This window comes from Chanodichthys erythropterus, chromosome 21, assembly GCF_024489055.1.
Source record: "Chanodichthys erythropterus isolate Z2021 chromosome 21, ASM2448905v1, whole genome shotgun sequence".
NCBI lineage: Eukaryota > Metazoa > Chordata > Actinopteri > Cypriniformes > Xenocyprididae > Chanodichthys > Chanodichthys erythropterus.
Window position 1 is genome coordinate 16,095,756 of NC_090241.1, and position 25,657 is coordinate 16,121,412.

Genomic DNA, 25,657 nt, shown 5'->3' on the forward strand with positions numbered 1-25,657 from the left:
ATTTTGTCTCCCCGGTGTAGGCAAAACATGACCCCCCCCCAAACACACACACACACACATACAGGAACAAGGAACTTCATAAATATTCTGTTAACAAGCAACTACAAAGTTATCTGTGGTCAGCACCCGCACTAACAGACAGAGAGAACAACAAATCCTAAATGAAGCACTTCCTCATTTTCCTGTGGGGCGCACTACAACACACATGATCAAAAACACCAGTCCTACAAAGCCAAGTAACATCACTTCCTGTCAGGCCACGCCTGTCTGTTCTTCAGGCCGGTTTGCACGGATGTTGAGTGAGTGTGTCTGTGTGGAGGATGTGGGAGAGTGCGAGTCTACGTGCTTGTGTGGGGGGAGCTTAAAGAATGGCAGACGGAACTCAACCACATCCATTTAATGCAATGCCCATATATGTGCAGGTGTTTGCGAAACAGGAAGGTAGAGATGCCTTGAATGGGAATGGCCTGTAATAAAGCAATCACGAGGTGATGTGTCATTTTTCACTTTGATATCCAGTGTCATTTTAGTCTTTCATAGAAATAGTTTTTATTTTAGATTATGTTTTGTATTGTTTTTATTTATTATTTATCATATTTTTATCACATTTTTAATAGTTTTAGACAATAACAGCACTGTTCACATGTTGTATGATCCTAGAAGACAAAAGCACATATAAACTTGTGCAAATGCATGATGCGCATATGTGTCTCCTGCAGGCGCACAAATGCACTCTCATTCTGCTTAAAAACAGCTGCAGGACACCCAGCGTTCTTGCCAGTTCTCTTATACTTACAATATGTGCCACCGACGGATACTGACATCCGCCATGTCCGTTAGATATATAGCGTATCATTAATGCAAGCCCACCAGCCAAGAGCGCACACGGTTATGAGTTCTGACAAAGAGTAAGCCATCGATCCACACAAAAGAAAGACTGAAACTAAAACCTGCTGCTCTTGTTTTCCTGCAAGAGAAAGGAATTTTTCCCACACTTCTTCCAGCAGGGGTGAAAACAACCTTTCTCGGCCAAGAGCCTCCCTCCTCCAAAGTAGCTCAATATGACACTCCATCACAGATTGTGTTACACTTTATACATTCCAGGCTGCTCTCTTTATAAGCATTTAACAAATACTTTTATACACATGAACTATGGCTGTGTTCTGAGTAACTATAAGCACCTGTCCTGCCTTCACTGCTAACACTAGGCTAGTTTTTACAGTGAAACTTCAGATTTTCACAAAAACCTTTTTTAAGGTGTCCACAACAGGGCCTTTACTCAGAAAAACACTATTCCACTGTAAGAAGTGGAGGACAGCTGGAGGAGAGAGTATGTGCTCGCACCTGTGCCGTAATCAACATACACATAGTCCAGTATAATGCTGCATAATGGTATTAATTGTATAATCATTGTACAATCAGTATTACCTTTTGTAAATATATGGACCTGGTGTATTAATAAAAAGTCCAGTCTAAGATGTTGATGGAAACTTGGGTGTTTTTGAAGGAGCATTAACTCTTCTATAGTTCAGTGGCTCCCCCTAGTGGAAAAAGGGCACAGTTTAACGAAATCCTTGTAAATCAGTGAAATCAAATTCCTTTAGCCACCAACTGTAGCTAAAGCAATCATATCTGTCACAGGAACTGGAAACACACCAGAAAATGTGCCCCAGAGGAATTTACCTTTTTTTTCCTTTTTTTTTTTTTTTGATCCCCATGATCCCTTTGCAAGAGGACCTTAAATTTCCTTTCCTAAAATATAAAGGTAGCTTAATTAATTAATTGTTTTAGTGATTAAAACACTACTTGGAAAATATTTGCTTTCAAGTAGGTTTATTAATATATTTTATTTATACTCTCTGTTAAATAAATGTTTGATGCATCAACTTGAAAAGAAACATTTTATTTCAATTCTAAATTCATTGTATAGTGATTTTCATAGTGAAAGTGACATGTGAAGGCCAAATATGGTAACCCATACTCGGAATTTCAATGCATTTAACCCATCCAGTTAGTGCACACACATTAGGAGTAGTGAGTAGTGAACACACGCTGCAAATCGTGGAGACACACACCTGAAGCAGTGGGCAGACATTTTTGGTGTGGCACCCAGGGAACAATTGGGGGTTGGGTGCCTTGCTCAAGGGCACCTCAGTCATTTCCTGTCGGTATTGGGAATCAAACCCACAACTTTCATGTTACTTAGTATGACTCTCTAACCATTAGGCTATGAGCAGTTTTCCAGAGAATATTACTCTGCAACTTGCAGTGAGTAATCTAAAGTAAACAAGGTGGGATACAAGAGATGAACACATATTTTGTTGTTGTTCATTAAAAAAAAAAACTAGTTAAAAACATTCTTTTTTTTACCAGTCTACAGAAAGTGCATTTTGAACGTATTAACTGTTTTTCTGTGAAATTTCCATGCATGTTAGAAAGAACTTGACAGTGCTGTCTTTATCCCATTAGGGGTCAGTGTTCCCCAGCGGGAGATTTCATCACTATATAGACCAATGCTATAGACACTGCAGGGGGAAAGGGGTTCTAATAACAGAATAGGAGTAATACATTTTAATAGTAAATGTTAAATACAGTATAAAGATGACCCCTTCTCTGTATACAAACTACTGTTTAAAAAAAAAAAACAACAACATTTTTTTTTAGAAGGAAATTATTAATACTTTTTATTTAGCATTATATTGGACAAAAGTGAGAGGAAAGACATTTCTGAAGGATCATGCGACACTGACGATTGGAGTAATTCAGTTTTCCCATTAAAATAATAAAAATAATAATAATACATTTTACATTTACATTACATTTTTTAAAAATATATATTAAAATGCTTAAAAAAAGTTATTTTAAATTAGTGTTGTACTCTATTTTCAGTCAAATAAATTCAGCCTTGGTGAGCAGAGCTGGGTAGATTACTTATGAATTGTGATCAGTTACTGATTACAAATTACATGAAAAAAATTTTAATCAGTAATATAATCTCTTAGATTACACATTTTTGGTAACATAATCTGACTACTTTTGGATTAAATTTAGATTACTTTTGTGCTAACCCTTATTTGATGTCACATATATTGTATGATAATCTTTTGACACCATTTTGTAAAATATTTTGACAGATACACAGAAAAAATATATTTCAAAAAATATATTCTATTCACCAACAAGAGCCTCAACAGATTCTTTTTAAAGTGCAATGTATGGAGAGTTAATACCTCAAAATACTAACACTATAATGTACCTGTTAGTGTTTGCTGATAGTAACACTGAATAAAACAAAATCACATCTTATGATTTTAAAACATATTTACTTCAAATTAAGTAAATTTAGAAAACAGCAACATTACAAAAACAAATATTGAAAAATTTGAAATTCACAGCAATATCACTGCTACATCAAATATGTCATCTATATTTCATATATTATTATTATATTATTATTTCATATATATTTCCTCTATATTTCATATATTCATCTATATTTCCCCCTCATCGCCGGAAAAACTAAAAGAATCATGAATATATATAAGCGGCAGGTTTATTATGAAACAAATATAAACGTAAAAAAAAAAAAAATGAAAAATTAGGAGAATCATTGAATTGTGAACAATTTACTGCCATTGTATAAATAATATGTAATCTATAAAAAAAGTAACTGTAGTCTGATTGCGAGTGTTTTAAAAAGTAGTTTACTCTAATTACAAGTACTTGATTTTTGTAATCTGATTACGTAATCCAGATTACATGTAATCTGTTACTACCCAGCTCTGTTGGTGAGCATAAGAAACTTCTTTCAAAAACATTAAAAATCTTTCCGACTCCAAACTTTTGAACAGTATTGTAAATATATTATCATGATTATTACTATGAAACATGCTCACTGAAGGATTTAAAATGGATGTCTCTGAATGTCCATGATGAACAGAGAGACAATGTGAATGGTAGTTCTACTTGTAACAACAAAAATATTCCAGGGGGATAAAACACTGGGAAAGAGATTGAAACCCTGATTATTTAGCTCTGATTGGTCATCAGATTGGACATTATCAGGAAGATGATCTGACCACATTCTAGTGAAACCAGTTTAACCTCTAAGGCTCTCCATTCGTCAACCAACAGATGCTGGTTGTCATAAATACAGAAGCGTGATAAAACCTGAGAATGGAAAATCCCTATGGTCTTTATTTCCTCTAATGTTGTCTAACTTGTTCATATTTGGCATGATTTCATTGGAAAACAGTGATGGCCAAAGGTGCAGTTTTATCCCTATATAAGGGCTGCTTAACAAATGCAGACATTATTTTCATGGTTTTAAAAAATATTTTACCATTTTAATAAAAAATAATCTAATTTTATTTGATCAAATGTGAAAAAATTAATAGCATATATTCCTCACACCTTAAATGAGTGTGAGTGTACATCTTAATCATTATTTTCAAAACTGTTTTAAAATATATTTCTGCCATGACAACTCTCTTGAGTATTTGGCATGGTAATGGATATGACAATGTTGTTATGTTTGGTCTTGGTGGAATAGATCTGATACGCTGCTGTTGCTGCTAATGCGTGTCAATAGGAACTCCATCTATAGTGGAGTCAAAAAAACACGCACAGACAAATCCAAATTAAACCCTGCGGCTCATGATGACACATTGATGTCCTAAGACACTAAATGATCGGTTTGTGTGAGAAACCGAACAGTATTTATATAATTTTTTTAACCTCTAATACACCACTATGTCCAACTGCGTTCAGCATCCGGTTAGTGAGGTCTGAATGCCCTCTGACAACGGAAGTGATGTGTCGCACTCATTGAAGTATATGCGCGAGACATCACTGCCGTCATCAGAACGCGTTTTTTGACCTCACTAACCGGATGCTGAATGCAGTTGGACATAGTGGTGTTTTAGAGGTAAAAAAATGATATAAATACTTTTCAGTTTCTCGCACAAACCGATCGTTTCGTGTCTTATGACATCAATGTGTTGTCACGAGCCGCAAGGTTTAATTTGGATTTGTCTGTGCGTGTTTTTATACTCTTATAGATGGAGCTCCTATTGTTGGCACACATTATAAGACTGACAGACAGCAACGGTTGGAGTTAAAGGGTTAGTTTTAATACCTTTATGGATCTTGAGAGAGGAAATGACATTGCTCCCTATGAAGGCCTCACAGAGCGATCAGATTTCAACTCAAAAAACCTTAATTTGTGTTCCGAAGAATAACGAAGGTCTTATGGGTGTGGAACGGCATGAGGGTAAGTAATAATTGACAGAATTTTCATTTTTGGGTGAACTAACCCTTTAAAAATCATCATTTGTGTTCTACTGAAGAAACAAAATCATCTACATCTTGGATGCCCTGGGGGTAAACAGATAAACATCAAATTTTCATTTTTGGGTGAACTATCCCTTTAAATGTCCTAAAAGACCTAATTAAAAGGTCTAATCTTGGTTTAATTTAAGCCCTGTCTGTGAAACCGAGCCTACAGTACAGTTCAACCGGGCCAGTTCTAGAGAACTGTTTTGCTGTTTATATATTTTTCTAATAATTAATATTAACTTTATACCCCCAAAAATATCAAAATTAATTTTAATTCATAAATTGTATGTATAAATTATTATGAACAAAAAAAAAAGTGCATCATGTTAATTTATGTTGCTGACTCAATTAAATAAGAGGTCTTTACAGTAAATCTCTGTTATCATTTCACTGCCAAGATGTGCAAGCTTGTGAATGCTGGCAGTAAATGCACTAGTAAGTAACAGCAACATAAAACTGAGAGTGCGGCTCTACAGAGAAACTTTAGACAGGGGCTGCAGCCAATTCTAGGTTTATAGATTGCTAGGCAACAAAGCAGGAAACTCGTCATGGAGACAGGAGATGGGGGGACAGAAAGCACTCCATATGAAATGGCTTAATAAAACAAGAAGTCATAAAGTAGAGGCAAAGTCCAAATACTATGTCTCACTGCTGATTTAATGTGAGTATAAATCACTATTATGCTTTTTTTTTTTTCTTTCTTTTTGCCAGCTTAAAATCCATTCAAATTCATTTAGGACTTATTTTGCCTCTATGTGTCTGCAATTTGAGTAATCTACTTGTCACAACACAACACTGTGACAGGAGATAAGGCCTTGTAGATGGTGAGAACTGAGTGCTAAGGTCATTCACAGTCACGCTTACACAAAACACAAGCTCAGATCTCTTTATTCATTCTGAGGGAAATCAAGGCACGAGTATAAACAGAAGTATAACATCTGATGGAGTTAGTGTGTCCTATCTCTGTTTTCAAAGCACATCCACAATCTCTCATTCTTCAACACTTCAATCATCTACTTGATCATATTTGTCTTATAGATGAAAGACGCTTATCTACATCCAAACATCATGGTGTGTGCTGTTTTGGTCTAGGTGCTGAACCTATTCTGTTTCTTTATTACCTACTGTGTTTTACAGTTTCTAGGCAACCAGTTACTGCCCTTGTCGGTGAGTTTATACAGGGTTCTCTTTTTTCTGCCTTTCAATGAAGGCAATAACATGATGACGGCATTCATCTGCCGACACCTAATTAACCAGCTCTCGGCAAATGACCCTGTGCATCATTATACGAGTGATTCCTGCAGTCCATTTATCTCCTTGTCAATAAGCTTCCCCACAAGCAGCTTGGAGGTCCTCAACTTGACATCTCAGATGACAAGAGCATCTGGTACATTACTTTGTGACCTCAATAAATACTGCATTTACCATCTTCTGAGGCTCTGTGTCTTGTAAGTGAAAGTTATTCTATGGGCTTTAGACATTTAGGGTTGATTTGGTAATCAGCATTTGTAAACACAATTGACCTTCGATAGATAAATGACTTACAAGCCAACCAAATCACTACTCTGATCAGCGTTGTTGTTATCCGCTGTTATCCGTCAAACATTCTGAACTGTCTGTGACATACAAACCTCCTTTTTTTTTTGCCAAATTTCCAACATTATGATAAAGTTATTACATGTAATTCTGATACTCAGTATCCAGAGAGTTCACTTTAAAAAGTAATACGCTCTATCGACTCAATAAAATTGTGGCAACAAATTACAAGCAATATTATTAATTAAATTCAACATATAAGAATTGATAGAACGAATCAAATGAAATCCTTAAAAGTCAACCATTTAAAATGTGTACAATTAGCACCATTACAAAAACCACAAACTGACATAAAAAGCAAATAGCTAAACTTCCCAACTAAATGAAACACCGATAACCATAATGGCGACCAAACATTTCCAATAAAATCAGCATCAACATCTAAACCTCTGTTAATTCTTGTGTTTCTCTTTCCTTCAGTGATTCTGCTTGTTATCATCAGGTGTCTTCAATGCTGTCTGTTATTCAGATATTTTTGTTTAAATTTTACACATTTTAAATGGTTGACATTTAAGGAATTAATACTATTTGCCGAATTTAATTAATGGTTTGTAATCTGTTGCCAAAATTTTATGGAGTAGATATAGCGTATTACTTTTACAGTGTTCCCAAAGCCAGTAATCTTGAAAAAAGAAAAAGAAAAAAAATGTATATGTTATTTACCCATCTACAGAACATATCTGCTACACATTTTTTCTTTGTGTTAAAGTCAATTTTAATTACATGTGTGATTTCTTGATACTTCTTGGGTAAATTTCCTTGGGTAACGTCACTAACTTCATTTTTGTGTGTGTGTGTTCGACCATGTTTCTATGTGTTTCTAGTCTGCAACTAAAGCTTGTGATTTGTGTGTATGTGTGTGTGTGTGTGTGTGTGTGTGTGTGTGTGTGTGTGTGTGTGTGTGTGTGTGTGTGTGTGCTATTACGAACTGCATTTGAAGTAATTTATTTCAAAATCAATAGGTACATCAGAGAGCGAGCTGACTCATGACATCATTGTGTTTCATGGACATAGACAGTACCCACACACTTGAAACCGGCTGGTGTGGTTATGTAACCATTGTCATGAGGTCAATACAATGACCAATAAAATAAAGTCCACTGTGGTAAATATGGAGGCAGTACGGGAAAGCTGCTTTTGGAAAATGTTTTGAAATCTAGTTGCAAATTGGTATAGGGAGTTGGAGCTTTTAAATAGGTGTGATCCTTTAAGTGCCTTACAGGGTGCAATTACCAGTGCCTCAGACTTAGTACAGCAAAGCCTTCTGGGAGATTAATGAATTGAAGTCAATGAGTGAGGTAAAGTACTCTCTGATGGTTAGACTAATGAGTTTTACCTTCAATCCCCTAAGCCAATGTGCACTGGTACCTGAATGGCTGCAGAAAGCCAGGAGTTGAGTTCAGATACACAGTTCCACTGAGAAAAATAAGCTTTTAATTGCATTGACTGTAGTATTCAGCATCTTCATTCATTCATTCATTCATTAATTCATGTACATGACAGACAGTACAAGAAATTGCCGGTTTTCACTGCAGCTTTACAAAATCTCAAAGGGCTTTCATACTAGAGTTTGCAGGTTGGACATGAATCATTTGATGTCAGAATTGGTTAATATGGTTGGTGGGCTGAAGAACCACACCCAGGGCCATTTGAAAATGTTTCTGGAGTAAGATTAATCCAAATTAAACATCTTTAATCTACACATATTTTGTCCTTATTAAAGAATCAAGTCTGTGAGTAACTGTTAAAGGGATGTTTCACCCAAAAATGGTAAAATTCTGACATTAATTACTCACCCTCATGTCATTCCAATTTCTAATTTTTGTCCCTCCTTTGACAATCTATGGAACCACAACTTTGTCGCTTCAAAAAGTTCATAAAGGATCATAAAACTAATCCATATGAATTTGAGTGGTTTAGTCCAAAGTTTCTTAAGAGACACGATCACTTTGTATGCTGAACAGATTTAATTTAGGCTTTAATTCACATGAATGAAAGTTTTATGGGATTGGAACAACATGAATGATGACAGAATTTTTATTCCAGAAATGGAAATTCTGTCATTTATTACTCACCCTTGTGTCATTCCACATCTGTAAGACCTTCATTCATCTTTGGAACAAAAATTAAGATATGTTTGATGAAGTCTGAGAGGTTTCTGTCTGTCCATAGAGATCCAATGCAACTAACACTCCAAGGTCCAGAAAGGTTGGAAAAAGACATCATTAAAGTACTCCAGTGGCTTAAACTCAATTTTATGAAGTGACGTGAGTTATTTCTTTCATTCTTTTTCAGAACAGAATTTTCAGTTTTGGGTGAACCCTTTAACTGTGATTGTACCTTAGAAGTTAGCTGCCTATGTAAACAGACAGTTAAGAGCATCTGTCTTGTCCCTGTATACTAACACATTGTTCTTAATGTAATTCCAGTTTTCTTCTGCTATGCAGGATTAGAAGGATTCAATGAATTAAGTTCAAAATAGCAAACCATGTCTCCATACAGCAATCACAATCATCACTAGAGACAACTCTACCTACTGTTAACAGTTATTTGCATAACTGAATTAAACGTACAATGACTAATGTTTCTGCTACCAAAGTATGAAATCAGATGCTATTAAAAGAGTTTGCTAACGATTAGCAGGTTAGCATTCTTATACTCACAAGATGAGGGAAAATGTCTAAGGACAGGTTAGTCTAGGAATCACACCACCTAAGATTAAACCTGCATATTATGTTATTAACTAAGATGTAGCCTTACGTGTATTTATCTGCAGACATTGCAATAAAGATGTGGTAAATTAACTATTAGCATAAGCGAAACATAACTTTCTTTTTCCGTCTTTCCTAAACTCTGAGTCACACATAACTTACTGTTGACTTCCAGTAAACATGAGGTAACTTTACACAGGACTTGTAGCAACCAAAACCTCATTGCTTAATCATATATAGCCACATACATGCTAAAGCAAAATTTGGTTGTCAGTTCACCTTTTAGTGCTTAACCCTGTTCTGAACACACAGAGTTCAGTCATTTACGGGAGTGACGACCTCATTCTACAACTGAATTAACTCCCTAAAAATGCAGCAAGTGACAACCGCATTTACAAAAACTCTACGCAGTGTGTATAGAACTGAACTGAACAACTAGTTGTTAATGACATATTTTAAATGCACATCACACCCCAAAAATTGAGCTGATAGATGCTCAACAATGGCCCGACACTGGCCAACGGGAGACCGTCGGCTTGGTGTGTCACGGCCTCAAACTGGCCAAGATATCAGCAACACATTAAGCAAGTCATCTAATTGTCATTATCTACAAAATTCCAGAAAATATCAAAATATAACTTGGGTTAATATTATACACCCCTATTTAGGGGGAGATAAGCAAATGACCTCAAAGCAAACATATACAGACTAAAAACTTTAAACTTGATGCGTGTAATTTATGGCCATTCATCTGATACTCATCCTTTGGATAAACAATCCTGCTTCAAATTCTTACAGATCAAACCAAGTCTCCACAGGCCAGTGGTATAATGTGGCATTCTTGTGTGAGTGTGTGTGTGTGTGTGTGTGTGTGTGTGTGTGTGTGTGTGTGTGTGTGTGTGTGTGTGTGTGTGTGTGTGTGTGTGTGTGTGTGTGTGTGTGTGTGTGTGTGTGTGTGTGTGTACAGGGTGTGTTTGTAAAAAAAAAATCAAGGTAAAAGAAAGCATTTCTTCATGTCTGCTATAACACATTTATTGCCTTCTGTGGGTTAATCATAAATTGAAAGAAAAATTACCATAAATATATGCTGAAACTGAGCCCTGTTTACATCTGATATTAAGATGCGTTTGGTCGATCGGATCACAATTCGATGACGCTGAATACAGGTGTAAACGGGGTCTAAAACATTTTGAGCTTGTCCACTTTTGACCACTTCCAGAAAACATTTGTGTTCAAACATGCGTTTGAACTGCAACAAAAGACCACCTATCTCCGCCTACTGACCTAATGCGTAGACATTATGAGAAGCGCGCTAGCCAGACGCGATTTAAACTGTCAACTAAAGACACAAGTTTGTTTTAAATACAAAAAAAAAAAAAAAACTTTCCAAGTACGATTTATACACCATTTCTGATTTCAAACACACACTCACAATGGCATGCCCTTGTGGCTATCAGAGCAGAAACAAAAGCTGCTGTTTTCCGCATGTTTTCCGTTGGAGTGATCACATTCATATGTAAATTGCGCAAGCTTATTTCGTCTATTACATCGAAAGATCTGAAAAAAAAAAACATAAATTTACCTGCCCATAAACCCTCCCCTCGAAGAAATCAGAACACAAGTGGTTGAAAGTGGACAAAAGAGACAGCAGGTGTAAACGGGGAAGTGCCTCCCTTGTCTACTTGTAATCCAGTCGAGCAAAACTGATCTTAATACCAGGTGTAAACAGGGCCTGAGATTCAATTGCAACAGGGTAAAATGATCACTAAACTTTGATTGAGAGTTATGCTTGGGAACAGGGTAGGGCTGTCAAACGATTAATCGCATACAAAATAAAAGTTTGAGTTTGCATAATATATGTGTGAGTAATGTGTGTAAAAACAGGACCATTGCTAGAGGGGAAAAAGGTGGTGATGATTCTCTGTGCCACCGCAATTTCAACCAAACACTTGGCGATTAAAACAAACTCTGCTGCAATTGCTGTTATTGCGGTTCATTTGAGTGAGCGTAAATACTGCCATCTGAACCTTGGTGCACACCAAACTAGCGGGCCAAGACCCCTGAGAAGGTGGCATCAGAAACACAGTCTCCTTGCAGCAGATCTTTGTTTGTGTTCAACAGAAGAATTCCTGGTACTGTTTTGACTCGCCGTAGACATTTTATAAGCTCTTTGCGATTTCTCTGCAGCACAGCATTGTATTGGATGTTCAGTAAGTTCTGTCACAAAATTAACGTCATAAAAGTAATTTTTTGTTGTTGTTTTGTATCTTTAGGTTCAGTCTTAAAAATGTGTGAATGTTAAGTGAACCAGGACTAAATGTAACATTTTCTCTTTTGGTCTTAGTTTTATTTGGGCCAATCTCTATTCCAGACTTAAACACAAACTGCATTGCAATAATTTCCCAAAATGTAATTTGTGTGGAAATTACAAAGTCTGTAAATATTACAATAACACATGCCAGACAGTACAGACTGAAGACAGACGCAAAGAGGAAAACGGAGACGTGCTATCAACATATAGCATATTTTAGTATTTATTTGATAGCATGTTTAATATTTTGCTGTTAAAACCATAGACGTAAAAAAATATGGACGTAGTGTCCGTGACGTCACCCATAGAGTTCTGAACAGCATTTTTGAAGCGAAACATGGGGGACATGGTAGTAGCCCATGTGACTGGTTGCTGAAACCACGCCCGCCTAGCTCGATGTGACCATGTTAGCAGGAGCGATCCATCTTACTATCTAAAATATTAATAAAGATAACAAGCTATATCATTAGAAAATTCTAACGGTTTACTGTCAATCTACGGTGTTTTTATTTATTTATTTATTTTAATAAGATATAGATGCTCCAACACCAGTAATTAATTTGTGTGGGGTGTGCAAATAAAAACACGAAAAATCAAACGGAACTTCATACCTTTATAATGAAATCCGTGGCACTTGGGTAAAATGTCCACTGCAAAACAAAAAAACTGTACTTTTTGTCCACGAAAGCGTTAAATCCATGAAATATTGATATATTATCCATTGTTTGCATCACATTTCTTCTGAATGATCTGCTCTCCATCATCGTTCTTCAAGAAATTATGCAATCTGAGCAGCGTTTATGTTGTAAAACTGTCTGTGACCGTTTATATCTCACAAACAAATGAGCTTGTGTCCAAAGTATAATTTTTCAAAATAGTGCAGCAGTTTTAGTTATAATATCCAAACAGTGCTCTCTGAGTTTTATATCCTCCTGCTATTGTCATTGTAGTAAATCTCAGGAAATTTTAGCCAATGCCACAATCCAACGTGTGTTCTGTTTATCTTCCGCATGCGAGCACATGTACACAGACGCACATCTGTCTCGAGTCTCGACCATTAACACAGCAAGCCATATTATTTTATAATTGTATAAAAATAAAAGAGAGAAAAAAGCACAAATACGGACTTGATGCCAAATTCAGTGGCTGAAATTAGCTGCTGAGGTGACATGACGGCTCGCAGACAGCAGTGGCATACCTGTCACTCAAGTGACCATGCCCTTAATTATGAAGAACTTTAAGGCTTAGTATAATTTAAACAGATGAGTTATAAAAAAATTCACCCCCCTCAGAGTTGTCATGAAGGGCAAAATTAGCAGTATCGACCAAAACCACAATTTGAACCAGACTGTAAACATGTTATTTTCTGCTGTAAACTTGGCCTTTTTAACATGGGACTCAATGAGATTCTGCTCCCTTTTGCAGCCTGTCCCTAGTGGCCAGTCGATGAATTGCAGTTTCAGTCACTTCCATATTGGTTTCACGAGAAACTGGGGGAGGTTGCCGCTTGGTTAAAACATGCATTTTTATCAAATTTGTCAAGCCAACAGCACAGCAGTGTCTAGTGAAGTTCTTCTCAAACCAAATTAAATAATTAATCTTTAAAAACACAATTTAATAACATTGTTAAAGTTTTAGCAAATCCTAAAATTAATACCCATTGCAGAGCAATCAGATTATGATCAAAGGGAAAGCCAATGGCTAACCTTGCAACTTCTGTTGAACTAAAGCTGGACCAAACTGGTAAATCCACATTCACTAATTAACTGGCCTGATAACATCTAGTGATCGGACTGTAATCTGACTTAATGTTCAGTATGAATTTAGGAAATGAACACTAATTATTTATAAGAAATAATCCAACCAAATGTTACGGCATGCAATTCTGCATTATAGATAAAAATAATATGATATTACAAACATGCTGCAAAGTACGGCAAATACAGGTGGTGCGATAAGTGTTTATTGACTGTCTCTGTGGTGCTATTTGAGGATCCCAACCAAGAAGGTCTTTGATACCTGAAGAAAGGTATCCGGTAAAATAGCTTTTCAAATTGCATATCTGTGACCAGCCAAACCTTGACTCCTAGAGCACAACTAAGCAACACAGACTCAAGCAATGGCATAAGTTTGGGGTGGAACTATATGTTTATCCAATCAATAACAGATAGGGGGAGTGGTCATTAAACCTGTCTGAGGTGTGTATTTTTGAAAATCTATATTGGAACCACTTCTGGCACCCTCCTTCAAAGCAATAGTTCACCCAAAAATTATAATTCAGTCATCATTTACTCAACCTCTTGTTGTTTCAAACCTTAATGACTTTCTTTTCTGTGGAACACAAAAGAAGATATTCTGAAAATGTTCTGTGTATTTTGTTCTGCTTCGTACATACAATGAAAGTCTATGGGGTCCAATGTTGTTTTGGACCCCACTGACTTTTATTGTATGGACAAAAAAGGGCTTTTCACACTGCACTTAGCATCGGGTTATAATCATTCCAAACCTCACATTTAACCCCAGGTACATATTTCACACTAATGTAGAAGTTGTTAGTGGCCCTTTTTGACCAGATTTTGGGAAGGAACTGCAGGGAGTTCATACATTTATAAAAAAGCTTACTTAAATCATAAAAAAATTAAATATAAAATAAATAAATAAAACAATCAAAACACAAACTAAAAAAAATATTAAAGGTGCCCTTGATTCAAAAATGTAATTTACCTCGGCATAGTTAAATAACAATAGTTCAGTACATGGAAAAGACATACAGTCCTTCTTATATAAATCTCATTTGATTAAAAGACCTCCGAAGAACAGGCGAATCTCTTAATTACGTAACAGTCGGGGTGTACGCCCCCAATATTTGCATATGCCAGCCCATGTTCCCAACATTATGAAAGGGATTACACGTCTGGATCTGCACAGCTGAATCATCAGACTAGATAAGCAAGCAAGGACAATAGCAAAAAATGGCAGATGGGGCAATAATAACTGACATGATCCATGATAACATGATATTTTTAGTGATATTTGTAAATTGTCTTTCTAAATGTTTCGTTAGCATGTTGCTAATGTACTGTTAAATGTGGTTAAAGTTACCATTGTTTATTACTGTATTCACGGAGACAAGAGCCGTCGCTATTTTCATTTTTAAACACTTGCAGTCTGTATAATGCATAAACACAACTCATATATACATTCTTTATAAATCAATCCAACAGTGTAGCATTAGCCGTTAGCCACGGAGCACTATCAAACTCATTCATAACCAAATGTAAACATCAAAATAAACACTGTACTTACGCAATTAGACATGCTGCATGACGAACACTTTGTAAAGATCCATTTTGAGGGTTATATTAGCTGTTTGAACTTTTTTATGTTGTTTAAGGCAAGCGTGAGCTCTTGGGGCGTGGAGCACCAGATTTAAAGGGGCCGTGTACCCTGAATCGACTCATTTATAATAATGCCCCAAATTAGCCAGTTAAAAAAATGAATAAAAAAAAATCTATGGGGTATTTTGAGCTGAAACTTCACAGACACGTTCAGGGGACACCTTAGACTTATATTACATCTTTTAAAAAAAGTTCTAGGGCACCTTTAAATTTTTTATTTGTTTACTCTCTGCAGCCTCTCCATTTGTAATTATAGTTGCTTGACTAGTTGGCAATCTGTGTGTGCAATTCCACAAAACTTTTGGGAAAGGAAAATTTAAGAGATAAAAAAATAATAATTCAATGAATTCTGAATAATTTACTGCCATTTTGTGAATATTAAGTAATCATGTACTCAATAAAAAACATTTGAGTGTCATTTTCTGTGAAGGAGAGACTTTTTCATTCTTACCTTTATAGTCTGAAAAGTCCATTCAGGAAGAACTTGGTAGCATATGCTGGCAATATGAGGATGAGCAATGCTAGAGTCTCTATGTAAAAAGTCAATTCCTCTATAGACACCCTACAGGGTTCATGACTTGAGTTTTAAAGAATGATTAATGCCAAAAAGATTCTATATAATATATAAGGAGAAATGTCTTAAATGATTGCATAATTCTTTCATGTTTAAGAGGTTATTTCATTTTTTTACAGTGATAAACTATAATAACAAGCTTTTCAGTTTATAATATTTAATTAAAACTTTTTTTTAAAAAATGGTTTTAAAACAACTTAATTAAAACTAAATCCATCAAGGCCTGGTTTCACAGACAGGGCTTAGCCTAAGCCAGGATTAGGCCTTAGTTCAGTTAGGGTATTTAAGTAGCTTGTACAATGTACCCTAGAAAAAAAAAAAAACATCTTGAGACAAAACAATGCCACTGATATATTTTAAGATATGTCAGTGCAAGTTGCTTTCAGTTAAAACAGCTGAAATATATATACACCTGAAAGAACCCTTTTCGTCTAAGAGTGCACTGCAAATACAGGAACACAGTGAAATGTCAGCTTATGAATATCTAGGATTAATTGTTATCCCCTGGTAAATTATGAGCAGTGTGAAACATGAAACAAGATAACCTAGGATTTTGTTTACCCAAGGTTTAATATGACCCAGGGTTAACTTTCCCAAATGTGAAAAGCCCTAAATAGTTCTTTAAAATATCTTCTTTTGTGTTCCACAGAAGACAGAAAGTCATTCAGGTCATTCAGGTTAGGAAAGACATAAGAGTTAATAAATAATGACAAATAACTGTACATTTTATTTTCATTAAATAAATTCAACCTAAAAGTACAATAAATGATTTAAGCAGGCAATAAAGATTTAAGAGCCACTCCTCCAACACCCCCCGCCCCCCCAAAAAGAGGAAAAAAAACTCACAGGAACAACAGACTAATATAAACATCCGTCACTGTTACAAATGGTATGTAAATACAATAGTATAAAAATATGTTGTCTCAAAGTTTCCAATAAAAAAAAAAAAAAAAAAAAAACTCCACAGAGAACAGGCTCAAATATCCACATCAATTCCTTTCTTTTCTTTTTTTCTGGTTATGAGAATACCCAGAACACCGATTCATGTCTAACCTGAAATGTACTGCCTGCATTTAATAGATCAATGTACAAAGTCCTTTACAGTAAGTTTACAGATCTGGTTCATGTCAGTCAGAATGATAACATTTTATCTGGATAACATGAACAGTATGTTGTTGAATGTCCTGTGATATGATCAATCTCTCATCATTCATGCCATAGCATGAAGAACAGAATATTACTAGTTATACTCTGTCTAAAGATGACAACTTTATGCCATAGAGGACACATTTTAGCTGATCTTAAACTGACAAAAATCGTATCGTTCATAATGCATAAAATTCAATTTAGCAACACATCTATGTCAAATAAATAAATACACCACGTATCTTAACAGCAATAATATTCTTATTGTTGAACATGAAGCAACAAGAACATAACATACTGTAGCATTATAATATTAAGCAAAAGAAAATTAGAGCAGTTATCAAACACGAGACAGATAAATATCGACTAAAGCCGGATCAAAATGTACTACTGTACACAAATCAAACCGTGCAACGGTGTTTATAAACATTAACATGATTATTTAGCCTACCTCTGACTGAACAGAATAACACTTTACGAGAGTGATGCAGTATAAACACATATACATACAGTATACATGCGGTCAGATTGACACTTACCGTATCTCGGCTCAGTGGGAGAAAAAAACGGGAATAAAAGAACAACCTTGTTGTATTACTGCCGACCCAGAACGATCTGTCGATAGCAATTCTTCACAAGTATATAAAGTTCTCCTTCTAACAACTGTCAACTCTTTTATTCTATTTGAACGCTCTGCACGACTGCCTCTGATGATTTGATACAGCCAAACTCAGACACCGATCGACCTTTCACTTCTGTACACGAACATAAAGCGGAATGGTGGGAACGGTGGAGGACTGGAGCGCAACAGTTTCTCTTCACGTCCACAGCGGGAATTTGAGATTTCTACTATGACAGAGGCAGAGCTTATAAATATTAATTAGGTCATGACGACGTTGCCTGGTAACCATCCGGTAGCGTCCAGTCACGTACGTACGTAAGAGAACGTCACCTAGCTTAATTAATATTAACGTTTCGAGCCTTCGCCATAGTAAGACTCTCGTCTTTTTTACAGCTACAGGAGCGCCATCTGTCAGAGGCACCATAATACACCCACCACCACACAGTTCAAAGACTGCAGGGCAGTATTTCCAAGTTCAGTCATAGAAACGTTCACAATTGCCTAGATTTTTTTTTTTTTTTTTTTTTTTAAATCATTTAATTTGCATTTGATGTTGGCCGGAAGATTTATTTTTTCACTTTTATTTAATGATAATTAAATTATTTTAATAAAAAATGCCAAAGTCACGTGATTTCAGTAACGAGTCTTCGTTACGTCGAAATTTCAATAGTTTGATACGTGCTCCGAACCACTGATTTGAAACAAAAGATTCGTAAAGCTTCGAAGCAGTGTTTTGAAATTGCCCATCACTAGATATTGTTAAATAAAAGTCGTTATTTTGTTTTTTGGCACACAAAAAGTATCCCTGTCACTTCATATCATTAATGTTAAGCCACTGTAGTTACATGAACCGTTTTAAATGTCTTTAGTAGCTTTCTGGGCATCTGAAAGTGTTAATTATCTTGCTGGCAACGGAGGCCTCACTGAGCTATCCGATTTCATCAAAAATATCTTAATTTGTGTTCTGAAGATGAACGAAGGTCTTACGGGTGAGGAACGACATGAGGGTGAGAAATTAATGACAGAATTTTAATTTTCAGGTGAACTAACCAATTAAACCTCAAATTTTCCCTTCCTCTTGAAATGACATCTCTCCTCTATTGACGTATTTATTGGCACAAGGGTAAGGCAACCTGTCACAATAACAACCATCCAACCAATTCCCAATGGACAAAAATCAAGACCCACCTTACATTTTCCCTTGTTTGAGAAGCCATTTCACTAAGACATATGTCACAAGAAAAGACAAACATAACTCCCATTTCATGTTGACTTTAAAACTTTTCATTAACCAAAAGAAAGAAAGGGAAAGAACACAGGCTGTCTATAAAACGGGTTGACTTTATTGCTTAGAGAATACAGCTTACAGCTTTTGCAAAGGCATGTGAATACGCTTCTCAACTACACCTTACCAGTCATCACAAGATATGAATTAACCACACATTCACAACTCCACTTTTACACATTGCACCTGTAAAAAAATCTGCTATCAAAACATTGTACAAAGTGTGAGTTAGAGCGTTTAGCGCAGGCTGCACCAAAGCGCTCGTGTCATACAGAGAGCAAATACCATGAGCAGATTTCCGAAGCCTATCTGGTGACTGAATTTATCATATTTTCTTCTATCTTTGGTACTATAAGACAGATATTATTCTGCACATGTAAATCTTTTCCTTGGAATACTGATGTGAACACAGGGCAGGTAAAAGCCTATCTACACAATCTTTATCCTGACTTGAACTAAAATGAACCAAAAAGCAACATCCTACATTACAAATCACGTTCTCTGATCTCACTCAGCAGAACAAAGAGAAATACAGAAGCGGGGATGAACGGCCGTAAAAATCACTTTGCAAAAATGTTCCCCAATTGTGTCTCTTCAAACTATATTACAAAGACAAATATAAGAGAAATACGCAAATCACCTAAAACAGGATGCAGCGATTCAAACAGCGGCTCCTGAATTTAACCAATGGCGATTAATAACATGGCGCGTCTTACGTCAGAGCCACATTACATGAATTAACATCCTTCCCACACACATACGGTGAAACTTATGACAACTGCCTTCAATTAAATCAGGAACAAACAAGAAAGAAAAGAGGGATTTTCAAGAGCTAATAATTCTAGTTAACAAGTGAATCGAGGCAAACATAGCAACAGATCACAGGAGAGCACCCATGACTGCCCCTGAACCGTCAGTATGAATTTATACTGGTGATCTGGGATTTAAAGTTTATATAGGAGACAACACTGCAGAGTTCCTTCTCTGCTAAGGTTTACAGAGGACAGCTTGTGTGTGGGAGACCATACATGTCTGTAAATTATATATATCTCAATCTTTCTGTGTGCTTCTGAGAAAGCCTGCCGGGATTCACATGTCATCCTCTTCATCTTCATCCTGGGAAGAACCGGCCTGCTGAGCGGAACTGGCTGAAGCCGCCGCTAACTGTGCCTGCTGGGCGGCCTGCTGCATCTGTAACCACTCCTGCTGTGCTAACTCAGCCTGCTGCTGTCGTGCCTGCAAGACAGCACAACTCATCAGAAGAGCCACTTGAAATCTTGTTACAAGGCTACAAACAAACTGGAAAGCTACAGAGTGAAAAGCTAATTTATCCGTTTCATGAATAATTTAATAAGCTCTTCCACGATATTTACCTTGGCAAATAATTCCTGCTGTTGACGAAGAAGCTCTTCCTCAGGAATGCCAAGGTTCTCTAGTCGGGAGCTGGCCTTTCTCCGTTTAAGTGCTACAGTTTTACACTCCTGCAGAACGTCTTTTACTTCTGCGATGTATGACCCAAAACCTAAACTTTCAAGTGCTGAAGAAAAACAAAGAATGTGTTACATTAGTTTTCAGGAGGGATGTACAAGTTTGAAGTGAAACTTCTGCCAGTGAACAAAAAACTATTATCTTAACACTGTAAATCTTTTACATGACTGTAATACAATCATACCCATCCATGTGTTGTGGAAATGTGAGTTTAATACTGAATCTTGTGTATATTAAAAGGGTTAGTTCACCCAAAAATGAAAATTGTCACACCCATAAGACCTTCCTTCATCTTCAGAACACAAATTGAGATATTTTTGATGATATCAAAGAGGTATATGACTCGTTCATAGACAATAATATAATCAATACTTTCAAGGTCCAGAAAGGTACTAAAGACATCGTTAAAACAGTCCATGTGACTGCAGTGGTTCAACCTTAATATTTTGAAGTGACGAGAATACTTTTTTTGTGCAAAAACAGAAACAATAAGACGACTCATTATTGGCCGGCTCCTGTGTCAGCATCCCAGACATGCGTCATGCTGCTCACATGATCAGCTTTGGCCAAAACTGAGCCTGCATTCGGACACAAACACTGTGCTTACTGCCACAACTGCATAAGAATAATGGCAAGGAAGAGAAGAGATTGTTGAATAAAGTCATTATTATAATAAAGTATTCTCATCGCTTTATAAAAATGAAGGTTGAACCACTGCAGTCACATCGACTGTTTTAACAATGTTTTTAGTACCTTTGTGGACCTTGAAAGTGTTGATTATATTGCCGTCTATTTACGAGTCATATACCTCGATTTTAGCAAAAATATCTTTATTTGTGTTCCAAAGATGAACGAGTCTTATGGGTTCGGAATGACATGAGGGTGAGTAATTGATGACAGAAATTTCAATTCTGGGTGAACTAACCCTTTAAAGCAGCCTGGTTCAAGATTGTGCTTTTGTTTAAAACATTTAAAAAGGGATAGATCGCTTTATTTACAGGTTTGAAACAACATGAGGGTAGGACTTACTTTCTACTACTATTATTTAGAACAACAGATCATGAAGAACTGAAAATATATATTTATTATTATATTATATTATAATACATAAACGGAAGAACTGTTTTTGTTCATGCAATTTAAGTCATTGGAGTCCAAAACAACATTAGAACCAACTGACTTTCATTTTATATACAAAAAGTCCAACATTTTTCAAAATATCTTCTTTTGTGTTCTTCTATGAAAAGCATACAGGTTTGGAGTTTGTCAAACAATTTGAACAGCTGAAAAGTGCCCAAAACCCCTTAAAATCAGTCATCTGACCAGTCTGACAACATTGGGAGAGCATCTTAGACCAGTTTAGGCTGTTTTCAACAATAATTGTATGGGAAACGAGGCGTTTAAAGTGAATGGTTGGTGACTGAGACTGTCAGTCACTATCATTCAAACATCTAATTGTGTGTTCAACAGAAGCAAGCAAGAAGAGAAGGTGTATGAGAGCGAGTACATAACAGAATGTTCATTTTTGAGTGAACTACCTCTTTAACTCCAGCTTACTGCACAAGAAGTTAATAAAACCCTCTTACAAAATGAAAAATTAGCTGTTAGTGATCTCACAATCAGCCTCACCGTTAATAACGTGTTCAGGGGATATCGTCTTCTTCTCTGATTTATTGCAGATCTCGTTGGCCTCCGATGAGACGAGGTGAATGAACTCTGTGCAGCAGTTCACCACCAGCTCTCTGGCATCGTTCGCTACTCGCACATTGGGAAGCGTTTCTTTAATCATCTTATTGATCGCCGCCCTCGGGATCGTCAGGTCATCGTCGTTCCCCGATGAAGAGGCCATGAGGGATGAGCTGCCGTGACGCTTCAGAGTTTAAAGGGAATCGAAAGTAGGCGAGGAGGTTCAGTGGGTTGTTAATGATGATGATGCACCCGCAGCGACGGCTTTGTGTGGAGATTCAGACGATGTAGTCGGCTTTCTTATCGTAGACCTCTAAAACACTGTCTGAGAGAGTGCAATTTTGAATATAACGTTAGTTCTGAATTCAAATTCATGAAGAGTGTGTAAGTGTTTGGAGGATGAGGAGTCAGTACCTTTTGGTTGATCAGTTTACGCTGACTCTCCACATCCACACATCAGTGCTGCTGTTCCTGTGCGCCTTTATATTCATGATTCACCTCCGATCACTCATTCTCAAGCTGCCTGGATAAACCAACAGACGCCGCGCTTGTTCAGCTTAAAGTACGGATCGGAAATTTTTAAGCACCCGAAGCTCTTAATTCATTAATTCAACCATTCGATCAGCGATCAACGAAATGAACCCCACAATGCAACACTTCCGGATATCCGGCGATTCTTCTGCTTGTTATTGTTTCATGGGATTGCTCGATACTGCCGCCTACTGTAAGAAACGAAAATTAATTTCATCTCGACATTCGAAATCTCTAAAATATTAAAATATTTTATTGTGTACCCTCCTGGTATGTTAGCATTGAATCAAAACTTCATGTGGTTACATAGTTGGGTCCAAGCAGCGTAGTTGTAAGAGCTCTGTTGTGTTTGTTATGGTTTTCTTTCCTTCCTTCTTATTTTACTAACGTTATACATATTGTGTATTAAATTACTATACATTTACAATTGTACATTATTGTAATATAATAGGCCTATAATATTGTAGCTTATTGGTAAAAAGGAACCCAAAATGCTCCTCATAAATGCTCAACTGTGTGATTTTGAAATTATTTGATGCTTTTCTTTTGTAGAATCACGTCTTAAAATATAAATAGAACAATTTAGAAAACTTGGTGAACAACCAGTCAAATCATAATCTATATTATCGTTTCAAATGCTATTTGATGATCATTATGACATTTAGGCAGTTTTTGAGAGACCCGGCCACAAGGTGGTGCTGTAACAAGTGATTTGACATTTTTTGTTTATATTTTAGAAGCTCTGTACAATCCTTTTCTCCCTCTGAATCCTGGATAGTTTACAATCTAATATCAGCATGGTTTCATTTCTGCCTATAAATCTTTGCATCATTTTTTAAAGTCTTTTCAAGTGAAAAAAAGAAGGGGAAAAAACTTTTGACCACACCCAGTCAGGTGATTTGCATTAAATTCAAATTGTAGTATTCAGGAGGGCCTCGTCAAGCCATTATGGAGAAAAATGCAAAACTGATTTTTTGGGAGTGGCCCATACACACTAGAGCTGGATGGTCAGATTTTAACCTCGCATAGCCAGACCTCTGAATTCACATCAAAAGGTATATGACCCACACTCCATAATGCAGCTTATTCTACATAAGAACCGACATGAAGTATGACTGACCTGTTAAACAAGCCATCACAGTGCGTTCACTTTTGAGGTATCCACTTTATTTTGCAACGCAGAAGTAAGCTATTTTCTGTGAATGTGTGAGACTTCCGATTCATTAGTCGCTACAAGCTGAATAACGAAGTGCAAACTGTAAAACTCTCACATTAAAAATAGGTTCATAGACTTGCATGGAAAAGGTGATTGCATATGGCAGTCTTCCCAAACAGTTGAGCAGAAAACACTCAATAGTTGAAAATGTGTAGCAACTCTTAATACAGTACATACGTTTGCACAGATATTCAGAAAACAGAGCAGAATACAGTTGTGCTTATCTAGTTTAATTGCTTTTAAACAGGTCGCGTGCTGCGTTTGTCCAGTCAGTGACATTGACACCGCAAAATGCAGATAAGGACATCCCGGGGTTTAAGAAAGTGCAGTGTGAAACGGTAGGTTATGAATACCCAGGATTAACTGTTAACCCTGGGTATAGTATGAGCAGTATGAAACGTGAATAAATATAACCCAGGGTTTCGTTTAGCAGTGGCCTGTTGCACAAAGCCGGTTTCAGTTGCTACAGGTAAGTTCAAGATCGGGCATATGAAGGTGGACTGGTTTTTAGCGGGGTTCATTGCTATGCCCAAACTGACTGGGTTTCTAGAGCAAATGTTTTGTGAAAAAAGTGGAAGACTTAAACACAATGTCTGTAAAATAAACTTTTAAAAGGATTTGATGATCACTAGTGATAGTATTTTATTCTGTGTAGAATTGCGCGTTGTTACATTTTTTGAAGAGGTGCATATCAGGCTACGTCGTATGCTACGCATACTACGCACAGCCTACGCCGTAGCGGCGTACACTCGACGCAGAAGTATAAATCAGGCTTTAGAGATCACAAACACAAACTGAACCAATCAGCTGTGAGTAAAGTGACATGTGTCTGATGATGCAATAAAGCCACTCCCCCTGTATCTCTCGCTACAAATTAAATCAAATTATAATGAAAACATTTTAGAGACAAAATTGCTCAACATTTGCTGTTAATTATTCTATTAATTTGGCGGCTGGTGCAAAAATCTTTTGGTGGGGCGCAATTTTTTTTTTTTTTTTTAATATATAAATGCAGGAATGAATAGGCTAATTGTTAAATAATCATTTAACAAGTGATATAATCATGTATCATTATTGATTATCTAAAAAGTGGAAAATTCAATATTTAAAGCATGCCATAGGGCTGGGATCTAAAAATATATATCTGTATTTAATTTTTAATTTTTTTTTTTAATTCACATTCTCCCCAAGATTGTCCTAGAAACAATGTTCATATTAAAGGCTATAAAAACCAAACATGAATGTAACTGTGTACTATATGATATATTATGTGCAAAAAAGAGGGTCAAATCACATTAGGCCTAGGCTATATTCTAATATTCTAACTTTACAATCTAAAAACAAAATGTTTTTTAAAGCAGAAGTTACACTAAACTAAAAATGAAAATAAATAAAAACAATAGAACAGACTAATTATTATTATGTTGATTACCCTATTAACAGTCACTTTACACAGTTACTGCTATTGTACAAATACACTGTTGTATTTTAGAAATTCTACATATGGCATAATTATGTTCGCCAACAAAAACAAATTTTCAACAACAAATATTTTTAGCAAAATGTATTTGACTCAGATTGAACTTCGTCTGTTTGGCGTGCATGCTCGCGGCGGCGCTCGTTCACGGAAGTTTGTGCTTGCTGAAGACTCGTCCACGCCTGGCTGCAAAATGGAAATATTTTCTCGACTTTCTAACATTTGCAGAAGGAGAATATACCTGTGAAATGTAAACATGCACTGAGGAAATTATTGGAT

General features: G+C 36.3%; 2 protein-coding genes across 3 annotated transcripts in view; both read right to left on the bottom strand.

The window, feature by feature from the left end:
* gng12b (guanine nucleotide binding protein (G protein), gamma 12b) overlaps positions 1-18,836 on the bottom strand; it is a 61,920-nt gene extending 43,084 nt beyond the window's left edge. The window contains exon 1 of one of the 2 annotated variants that reach the window (XM_067372945.1): positions 17,613-18,836. The gene's annotated coding sequence lies outside the window, so the exon portion shown is untranslated. Of the gene's footprint in view, positions 1-796; positions 900-17,612 lie in introns of those variants that run through there. The other variant, XM_067372946.1, reaches the window with a different exon arrangement.
* A 163-nt stretch (positions 18,837-18,999) lies between these two features.
* Positions 19,000-22,820, bottom strand: dr1 (down-regulator of transcription 1). The gene is made up of 4 exons (XM_067372944.1): positions 22,569-22,820; positions 22,098-22,479; positions 20,354-20,517; positions 19,000-20,216 (listed from the first exon to the last, which is right to left on the bottom strand). Exons 2-4 carry the CDS (start codon positions 22,315-22,317, stop codon positions 20,070-20,072), a joined length of 531 nt encoding a protein of 176 aa, XP_067229045.1. The 5' UTR covers positions 22,318-22,479; positions 22,569-22,820; the 3' UTR covers positions 19,000-20,069.
* Between the last annotated feature and the right edge of the window lie 2,837 nt (positions 22,821-25,657).

Bases quoted from the DNA above. Each gene is read 5' to 3' on its own strand.
- dr1 (XM_067372944.1), bottom strand. From the start codon at position 22,317: ATGGCCTCTTCATCGGGGAACGACGATGACCTGACGATCCCGAGGGCG. The intron at 20,518-22,097 runs GTGAGGCTGATT...GTTTTTCTTCAG, and splicing joins CCCTGAACACGTTATTAACG to CACTTGAAAGTTTAGGTTTT. The intron at 20,217-20,353 runs GTAAATATCGTG...GCTGTCTTGCAG, and splicing joins AGCAGGAATTATTTGCCAAG to GCACGACAGCAGCAGGCTGA.